This window comes from Nicotiana tabacum, chromosome 1, assembly GCF_000715075.1.
Source record: "Nicotiana tabacum cultivar K326 chromosome 1, ASM71507v2, whole genome shotgun sequence".
Taxonomy (NCBI): Eukaryota; Viridiplantae; Streptophyta; class Magnoliopsida; order Solanales; family Solanaceae; genus Nicotiana; species Nicotiana tabacum.
In genome coordinates, this window is record NC_134080.1 from 112,676,750 (window position 1) to 112,686,617 (window position 9,868).

Genomic DNA, 9,868 nt, shown 5'->3' on the forward strand with positions numbered 1-9,868 from the left:
ACTGACGATTTAATTTATTGATTATTTCCTTTAGACTTTCGCTTAACTTATTTCATGTGTCGGATACAAAATCCACCGGCCGGGTTTACACATGAAAACTTATAAGCTTTCATAAAGGTATATCATCAATCTCTAAACCGAGACATGGATTCCATCAACTAACTATTACTTCGCCAATGTATATTATTATTATCCAATTTACCAGGCATATTGACCCACAAAAGAATCTCGCCTTTTAATAAATCAAAACAATAATAATATACACAGCTAATAATAATTATATCAAGATTAAGAGTATAAGTACATTTAATAGCTAGAGAGTTTATTTTATTAAGTCAGTATAAAATACTTATCTCTACCTGGTCCGTTCAATACATACAAAATGTACTAGCACAAGAAGTTGGAATTAAACCATTCCCATAATCAAGATTAATTATATTTAATCTTGTGCTACAATCATTCCTGATGGTTTGTCCAATTCCATCATTAGATTGTGAACTCAAACTTTATACTTATAAGAACCGATGATTTAATCTTCCGTGTATAAGCTAAACTCTATACACTAAATCATCTACTATATAAGCAAAGGACACGGACTATTATATGATCTATTTAAAACTTTATTAAAACTGAATAAACAATTATTTCATAATAAATACTATATCTAAACCAAACTCATTGTTAATAGTATATATCCCAACAACTTCCATCTAAACAAAAAGATTAACAAGAAATCAGATAGCAACCAATATGTGGTAGTGCAGTGTACAGCGGATTTACTTATCAGAAGTCCATCAAAATTCAGTGTTCAACCATTTAGTGTAGTAGACACATGTTTGTGGGCATATAACTCCATTGGGTGAACATTGACTAATCCTAGGGCAAGCACCACATGGAATTGAAGCCATTGGCCCTATTGTTTTCGGACCAGTCCCTAAAGCAACTCCGCTTGCAGTTCGATAACAAACTAATCCAACAGGAATAGAATGATATTCTCCCAATTCAGTGCTCTTCACCTCTATAATAGCATTGTCTAGAACCATAGAGTTCAATATTTCCACGATTTGCTGACTTGTGCACTCAACAACTTTCCTTTTCTTCAAGAAGTTGTGGATTCCCTCCACCGTAGCAACTTTCAGCAACTCTATGACCTTGAGGCACGTGTCTCTAAGAACGGTGATGAATTCCTTATCAAGATTTCCCTCAGAGTACCATGAACCACCAGTCAGTTCCTCCGAACATTCAAACTCAACAGCCATGTAATGCTTCTTTCCCTTATTTTGGATATTCACAACTTGTTTTATCAACTTCTTTTTCACGAGTGCGGTCAGGGATTTATCCACAAGAGTTGGTGGGAGGTTTGCCTCCTTTTTCACCTCTGCCACCCAGATGCCCAGATTCTTTTTATTTTTGACCAGACTGAGCACTACACGTTCAGCATCTGGAAGTCCCTGAGTAGGTGAATCCAAGTCTGGTCTTTTCCGCTTCATGGCGGCTGCTTCCCTTGATCGACTCATCTTTGTGAGCATAAAAAGAGCAAATAAAGAGATGAATTTTAGCTTGATTTTTATCACATTAAAGTAGCTTGGAGAAAACAACAATTCCAGTTCAGACTCATGTAGTAACTAGGAGTTAGAGCAAAATCAATTCTCTCTGAATAGTCAGTCATGCAACCAAGATCCTAAAACAACAAATGCATAAACACTCTACTCGCATTTCTTATTTCAACCAAAAATACATAGTAAGACGACTTTTTTTAATGACCGAGAAATCCGTTTGTGGTAGATGACCATCGTATCTCTTGGATATATCAGATATGGTTTAGATGTGTATCTTTTAAATATATTAGATAAGGATTTAGATTACATTGTAAATTCAAATTCCTATAAGTCATAGGTCAGTTATGTTGCGGAAGCCAAATGTATATAGTGTGAATAAGTCACAACTATTATACCAAAAATTATGACAGCCACCAAATAATAAATAAGACAATAAAGCAACAATAAAGGGAACACCAGAATTTACGAGGTTCGGCTAATTTTGCCTACTCCTCGGACACAACCAATATTTTATTCCACTCCAAAAATACAAGTGAAATAATACTAAAGAGAGAAGATACAAATGCCTTAAACAGATGAGAAGGCAAATGAGAGGTGTGTTTAAATCCTAAACATTAAGCCTTCTTTTATAGGGGAAAAATTCCCCCCAAACTTAACTCCCAACCAATGTGGGACTTTGGCATTTTGTCAAACTTCAACAAATCTCCACCTTGGAAAAATTCCACATTTTCAATTCTCTCTCAATAACAAATTTTGGTTGTGTCTTCATCTTCAATCTTCAGTGTTCAACAATGTTGATCAAATCCAAACAATGTTGAAACTTGATCGTAGTCACCACCTTAGTTAGCATATCAGCAGGATTCTCCGTAGTATGAATTTTCTTCACTGTGACTCCTCCTTCTTCTATGATTTCTCATACGAAATGATACCGAACATCAATATGCTTTGTCCTTGCATGATAAACTTGGTTCTTCGCTAATTGAATAGCACTTTGACTATCACAAAAAATTGTGATACCTTTTTGTTCAACACCAAGCTCCTTTAGCAATCCTTGAAGCCAAATTGCCTCCTTCACAGCCTCTGTAATAGCCATGTACTCTGCCTCTGTTGTAGACAAAGCAACTGTTGACTGCAAAGTGGACTTCCAACTAACTAGTGCTTTTGCAAAAGTAAACACATAACCAGTAGTTGATCTTCGTTTGTCCAGATCACCCGCAAAATCTGAGTCACAATATCCAACTACAGACTGATTGTCTTCCTGCTCAAAAACTAACCCGACATCTACAGTATTATGAATATACCGTAGAATCCACTTCACAGCTTGCCAATGCTCCTTCCCTGGATTGTGCATATATCTGCTAATAACTCCAACAGCTTGTGAAATGTCAGGCCTTGTGCAAACCATTGCATACATCAAGCTACCAACAACATTTGTGTATGGTACCTTTGACATATACTCTCGTTCAGCTTCATCCATTGTCGACATATTAGTACTTAGCTTAAAATGGGGAGCAAGTGGAGTACTAACTGGCTTAGTCTTGTCATCTATGCCAAAACGTTGTAGTACTCTTTTCAAATATTCTTTCTGAGATAAACAGAGTTTCTTTGAACGTCTATCTCTTATTATCTCCATGCCAAGAATTTTCTTTGCCTCACCCAAATCCTTCATCTCGAACTCCTTCTTCAGTTGAATTTTCAACTTATCAATTTCTTCCGAATTCTTGGAAGCTATCAACATATCATCAACATATAGGAGAAGATATACAAAGGAACCATCTTTAAGCTTGTGCAAATACACACAATGATCGTATTTGCTTCTCTTGTACCCTTGTCGCAACATAAACTTGTCAAATCGCTTGTACCATTGTCTAGAAGATTGTTTCAATCCGTACAACGATTTTTCAAGTTTGCACACCATATTTTCTTTTCCAGCAACTTTGAATCCTTCTGGCTGAGTCATGTAGATTTCCTCCTCCAAGTTTCCATGTAAAAACGCAGTTTTTACATCCATCTGAACTAGTTCCAAATCCAATTGTGCTACCAAAGCCAACATAATTCTAATGGAGGAATGTTTTACAACTGGAGAAAACACTTCATTGTAATCAATTCCCTCCTTTTGAGCATATCCTTTGGCCACCAATCTTGCTTTGTAGCGAACATCTACTTGGTTAGGAAATCCTTCCTTCTTTGCAAATACCCATTTGCGCCCAATTGCTTTCTTTCCCTTCGGGAGATTGGCCAATCTCCATGTATGATTCTGATGAAGGGACTGTATTTCATCATTCATGGCAATCCTCCACTTATCTTCTTCTGAACTTTGGACAGCGTCTTTATAAGTAGTAGGAACATCATCAGCTACAATTGAGGTTGCACAAGCAACCGTCTCTATGAGACGAACAAGTTTCGTTATTGTTCTTTTTGGCCTGCTGGTTGCTATTGATTCAAGTTGTTGTTGAGGTTCCTGAGTTGGAATCTCCTCTACTGGCTCTCCTTCCAGAGGGTAATCTTCATTTGTTTCCTCCTCTGCTTCTTGTGTAGGAAAAATAAATTTTCCCTCAAACTCCACCTGCTTAGAAGCACCTTTATTTTGTTTGGTGTCTTCTGTTACCTTATTTACCATAACAGATTCATCAAAGGTAACATCTCTGCTGATATTACTTTCTTTATCATAGGACACCATAAGCGATATCATTTGACTCCAGAAGTAATTCCCATAAAAATAGCCTTCTTTGCCCTTGGATCCAATTTTGACTCCGTCACATGATAATATGCAGTTGAGCCAAACACGTGCAAAGAGTTATAATCTACAGCAGGTTTTCCGTACCATTTTTCAAATGGTGTCTTGCCATCAATAGCAGCAGATGGTAGACGATTAATGAGGTGGCATGCATATGTAATTGCCTCAGCCCAAAATTCTTTGCCCAAGCCAGCATTGGACAATATACACCGTACCTTCTCCAGCAAGGTCCGGTTCATACGTTCTGCCACTCCATTCTGTTGTGGTGTATGTCTAACAGTGAAGTGTCGGACGATGCCATCATTTTCACAGACCTTATTGAAATGATCATTTTTGTATTCACCTCCATTGTCTGTGCGAATACACTTGATCCTCCTGCCTGTTTGATTTTCCACCATCGTCTTCCATTTGAGAAAAATTCCTAGCACTTCATCTTTGTTTTTCATTGTATACACCCACACTCTTCGAGAAAAATCATCAACAAAGGTTACAAAATACTGCTTCCCACCCAATGAAGGTGTTTTGGAAGGACCCCAAACATCAGAGTGTACATAATCCAAAATGCCTTTAGTATTATGGATCGCTGTACCAAATTTAACCCTTGTCTGTTTCCCTTTGACACAATGCTCACAAAACTCCAAGTTGCAAGCCTTGACTCATTTTAACAATCCTTGATCTGATAGAGTTTTCAAAGATTTTCCTCCAGCATGTCCCAAGCGCATGTGCCATAGCTTGGTTGCTTCTGCCTCTTTGTCGTCACTGGATGTCACTGTCGCTGTCCCAATAACTGTACTGCCACAATAGCGGTACATATTATTATTCTTCCGATTAGCCTTCATTACCACTAGTGCACCGGAACATACTCTCATCACTCCATTTTCTGCAATGATTTTAAACCCTTTTGATTCCAGGGCTCCCACAGAGATGAGATTCTTCTTCAAATTCGGTACATATCGAACATCTGTTAATGTTCTGATCATTCCATCATGGTTCCTTAATCGTATTGAACCAATGCCATATGAGGTAAGAGGGTTGTTATCCGCTGTGTGGACGACTCCATATTCTCCTTCTTGAAATTCCACGAACCAGTCCCTGTTGGGACACATATGATAGCTACAAGCCGAGTCCATCAACCATATGTCTGATGATGTTGATGACTCTGTTGTAACTAATGAGAAATCTGAATCATCACAATCAGCTACATTTGAATCCATAATGGCCTTTCCATTGTTATGTTTGGCCTTATTCTTCAACTTCGGACAGTCTTTCTTCCAGTGCCCTTTTTCTCGACAAAAGGCACATTCATCTTTGCTGGGTCTGGATCTTGACTTGGATCTTCCCTTCTTTGTCCTCGTTTGACTTTGAGGATGACCCCTCACAAATAGTGCTTCTCCTTCTCCGCCCTTCTGTTTTTCTCGCTTTCTTTGTTCATAGCTGTACAAAGCCGAACAAACTTCTCTAAGAGAAACTTCGTCATTTCCATGGAGTAGAGTAGTTTCAAGGTGCTCGTACTCATCAGGAAGTGACGCCAACAACATCAAGGCCAAGTCACCATCATCATAAGTTGTATCCATATTTTGCAAATCTGTGACCAACTTATTGAAACTGGTGATATGTTCATTCATCGTGGTACCAGGAACATAGGTGAAGTGAAACAGTCTCTTCTTCATGTACAATTTATTTTGACTATTTTTCTTCAAAAATTTATCCTCCAGTGCTTTCCATAATTTACTTGCAGAAGTTTCCTTTGTGTATGGATATTTCTGCTCTCTAGCAAGGAAGGATCGAATGGTACCGCAAGCAACACGATTGAGAATCTTCCAATCTTCTTCTCCAATAACATCTGGTTTCTTTTCTTCAATGGCCAGATCTAGCCCTTGTTGAAAAAGGACATCTAGAACCTCGCCTTGCCACATCCCAAAATGCCCGGACTCGTCAAAAATTTCTACCGCAAATTTCGCATTTGACACAATTCTTGTCATAAGCGAAGATGCCAATGATGACGTATTGTTGACACTTGATGTAGATTCTTCTTGTTTATTGTCTCCCATATTTGACACAAATATTATTTAATAGCTGACGACACAAATCAAGATTATTTCCTTTCTGATGTAGAAGATCAGACTAAGCTGCAACCACAGAGCATACTCAGACAGAACCTTGACTCAGTTACCAAGATAAATCTTTTCTGATGTAGAAGATCAGACTATGCTGCAACCACAGAGCATACTTAGACAGTACCTTGGCTCTGATACCAATTGTTGCGGAAGCCAAATGTATATAGTGTGAATAAGTCACAACTACTATACCAAAAATTATGACAGCCACCAAATAATAAATAAGACAATAAAGCAACAATAAAGGGAACACCAGAATTTACGAGGTTCGGCTAATTTTGCCTACTCCTCGGACACAACCAATATTTTATTCCACTCCAAAAATACAAGTGAAATAATACTAAAGAGAGAAGATACAAATGCCTTAAACAGATGAGAAGGCAAATGAGAGGTGTGTTTAAATCCTAAACATTAAGCCTTCTTTTATAGGGGAAAAATCCCCCCAACCCTTCTTTTCCCACCGATGTGGGACAAAAGGTTTTGCCAAATTCAACAAGTTAGGCTACTGCGGTACATTTGTTGCTACATATAAACTATCTACAGCCTTGGTGAAAACTCAACCAAAAAGGCTTTACATTTTCACTTCTGCTTCAATCTTAATTTGGTATCAAGAGCCAATTTTTTCTTTTTTTTTCCTGGCACCATGACTATTTCTCCCAGTCCACTGCTAATTCCGCTACAGTTCAGCCATCTTCTTCCACATCAACACACCTTTCTATTATTGATTCCAAATCTCAAACTGTGAGTCCTCCTAGTTTACCAATAAAACTTGATCGGGACAACTATTACCTTTGGCAATCCACTATTTACACTGTGTTTGAAGCCTTCGATTTAGAGGCTCATCTTGACGGATCTGACATTCCTTCCCCCACCATTGCTACATAAAATGCAATCACTTCCGAACCTACAGCTAATCCAGCTTTCAAAGCATGGAAGAAAAGAGACAAAGTTCTCCTCCTTTGGCTCAAAACCACCATTTCCCAGTTCATCCTACCACATTTCATGCACATCCGTACCACTCATAAGGCTTGGTCCTACCTTTCCAACCTTTATCAATCCCAATCACGTGCCCGAGTTATGAAACTTCGCCATCAACTTCAAACCACGACTAAGGGCTCTTCCTCTGTCATGGAATACGTTGACAAGAAACGCACAATTTCCCATAGCCTAGCCCGTGCTGCACATCCTATCACGGACGAAGAACTAATGATCTCTATTTTGTTCGGTCAAAACTCTTCATATGGCCCTTTTCGCTCAGCTATTAATGCTCAACTTGAAACCCTCACAACTGATTCTCTTCTTGGTTTACTTCTCCAGGAAGAGGAAAAACTTGCAGAGGAACACAAAGCTTTTCAACTTCAGGCCAATGTCCTCTCTCGCCAATATCCTAGCCGTCCTCCATCCATCGGACAATCCAACCAGCAGTCACGACCAAACAATGGCCAAAGATCCTTTACTCGGACAAATAACAACCCTTCTCGTCCTAATAGTCGTTTCTCTACTCGCATTATATGTCAGATTTGTGAGAAGCCTAATCACCATGCCCGAAATTGCTACAATTGTAGCAACATTGATGCCTATCCTCCAAACAGATCCTCTAACCACCCACAAGCCAATATGGTCACTCCCTCAGCTAATACAATTTCTCCTTCTGCTATTGTTGACAATTCATGGTTCATTGATTCCAGTGCATCTAATCATGTTACGTCAGATTTATCTCAACTCTCTATTCATACGGGCTATGATGGTGACGAGCAACTTGCTGTAGGTAATGGCCATAAAACTGCCTATTCATAACATGGGCTCCTCTGTCCTTCCATGTCCAAATCGCCCTCTCCATCTCAATGGCATTCTCCATGTTCCTTCCATCACCAAAAAAATTATGAAGTGGCTCTCAATTATGGAATTTCACCCTTTTTGTTGTCTTGTGAAGGATCTTCAGGGAAAAATATTGCTTCGAGGGACAATTGATCATGGCTTATACCGTCTGAATGGTGGGGTTCCTGTTGTCTCCTCCAAGTCCTCCTCACCCATGGCTCCTTGCACTTTTGTCTGTTCTCGTGCATCGCTCTAAGCGTGGCATGAACGTCTTGGTCATCCTCATGAGCAGCTTTTACGTCGTTTAGTATCTACTTTTGGTCTGCCATTATCGTCAAATAAAATGTCCAGTATCTGTGGATCATGTCAATTAGGAAAAAGCCATAGGCTCCATTTGCCTTCTTCGTCAAGTCGTAGTTCATCTCCCTTTGATTTGGTGTACTCTGATGTGTGGGGACCTACTCCGCATCTCTCAATTAATGGAAATAAGTATTTTGTTCAATTTCTTGATGACGCCACAAAATTCATTTGGATATTTTTCTTGGAGACTAAATCTCAAGTTCTTGATGTCCTCAAATACTTTCATAAAATGGTTGAAACTCAATTTGGCAAGAAAATAAAAAATTTGCAAACTGATTGGGTGGGGAGTATCGCAATGTGTCTTCCTATGCTCAATCTATTGACATTAATCATCGTCTCTCTTGTTCCCATACACATGAACAAAATGGGGCTCCTGAAAGACGCAACCGCACCATTGTTGAAAAAGGGCTCACTCTGCTTGCTCATTCATGTCTTCCCTTCCAGTACTGGGAACATGCTTTTGCCACTGCTACATACTTAAATAACAGAACAATCACTCCTATATTATCCTTCAAGTCGTCCTACCAAGCTTTATACCACCGTCCGCCAGACTACCTCCTTCTCCGAAAATTTGGTTGTCTGTGCTATCCTTTTCTTCGTCCTTATAATAATCATAAATTTGACTTTCGTTCTCTTCCATGTGTCTTCTTAGGTTACAGTTCGAAGCACAAAGGTTACTTGTGTCACTATCCTCCCACCAATCGGACATACAATGCTCGCCATGTAATATTTGATGAAAACAAATTTCCTTTTCCTCACTACAACACCCCCACTTCCAGTTCCAATGAAGATTCACAGCTACCATCCTTAACAATTTTACAGTCCATTTCAAATTCCATTGACTCAAATATCAACTCACCATCTCATATCCTTCCTCCACATCCCCCCTCTCCCCTCACAATACCTACTGAAGCATTGCCCACAACTTCTCCACCAGTAGCTTCCCTAACAGCTTCTCCCGTGCCAAACACCACAAATACCTCTACTGCTATCTCAACTCATCTTCCTCTACCGAACCCTCTTCCCACATATTTCCGGCCAGCAACCTCCTCTACTCACCATATGACTACACGAGCTCAAACAAATTCACTTAAACCTAAAGCTCTTGTTGCATCTCATCACCCTATTCCAGCCTCATCTTCGCTCCCCAATGAGCCAAAAACTTACAAGCAAGCTGCTTCCTCCCCTGAGTGGCTTCGTGCCATGGATACAGAATATCAAGCACTGCTCCGTAACCGCACCTGGACACTCACTCCTTGTCCCCCCAATGTAAATGT

General features: G+C 39.4%; 2 protein-coding genes across 2 annotated transcripts; one reads left to right on the forward strand and one right to left on the reverse strand.

Moving 5' to 3' along the window:
* Window positions 1-733: 733 nt before the first annotated feature.
* LOC107809998 (uncharacterized) lies at window positions 734-1,677 on the reverse strand. Its single transcript, XM_075252876.1, has one exon. The coding sequence runs from the start codon at window positions 1,527-1,529 to the stop codon at window positions 795-797; it is 735 nt and encodes a 244-aa protein (XP_075108977.1). The 5' UTR covers window positions 1,530-1,677; the 3' UTR covers window positions 734-794.
* A 5,864-nt stretch (window positions 1,678-7,541) lies between these two features.
* Window positions 7,542-8,487, forward strand: LOC142161685 (uncharacterized). Its single transcript, XM_075220797.1, has 2 exons — window positions 7,542-8,177; window positions 8,347-8,487. The coding sequence occupies exons 1-2, from the start codon at window positions 7,542-7,544 to the stop codon at window positions 8,485-8,487; spliced, it is 777 nt and encodes a 258-aa protein (XP_075076898.1).
* The last annotated feature ends 1,381 nt before the right edge of the window (window positions 8,488-9,868 follow it).

What these genes read in the sequence shown, in the direction of transcription:
- LOC107809998 (XM_075252876.1), bottom strand. Translation starts at nt 1,529, where the DNA reads ATGCTCACAAAGATGAGTCGATCAAGGGAAGCAGCCGCCATGAAGCGG.
- LOC142161685 (XM_075220797.1), top strand. Translation starts at nt 7,542, where the DNA reads ATGGAATACGTTGACAAGAAACGCACAATTTCCCATAGCCTAGCCCGT. An exon ending in ATGGTGACGAGCAACTTGCT is followed by an intron (nt 8,178 to 8,346) that starts GTAGGTAATGGC and finishes TGTCTTGTGAAG; the next exon opens with GATCTTCAGGGAAAAATATT.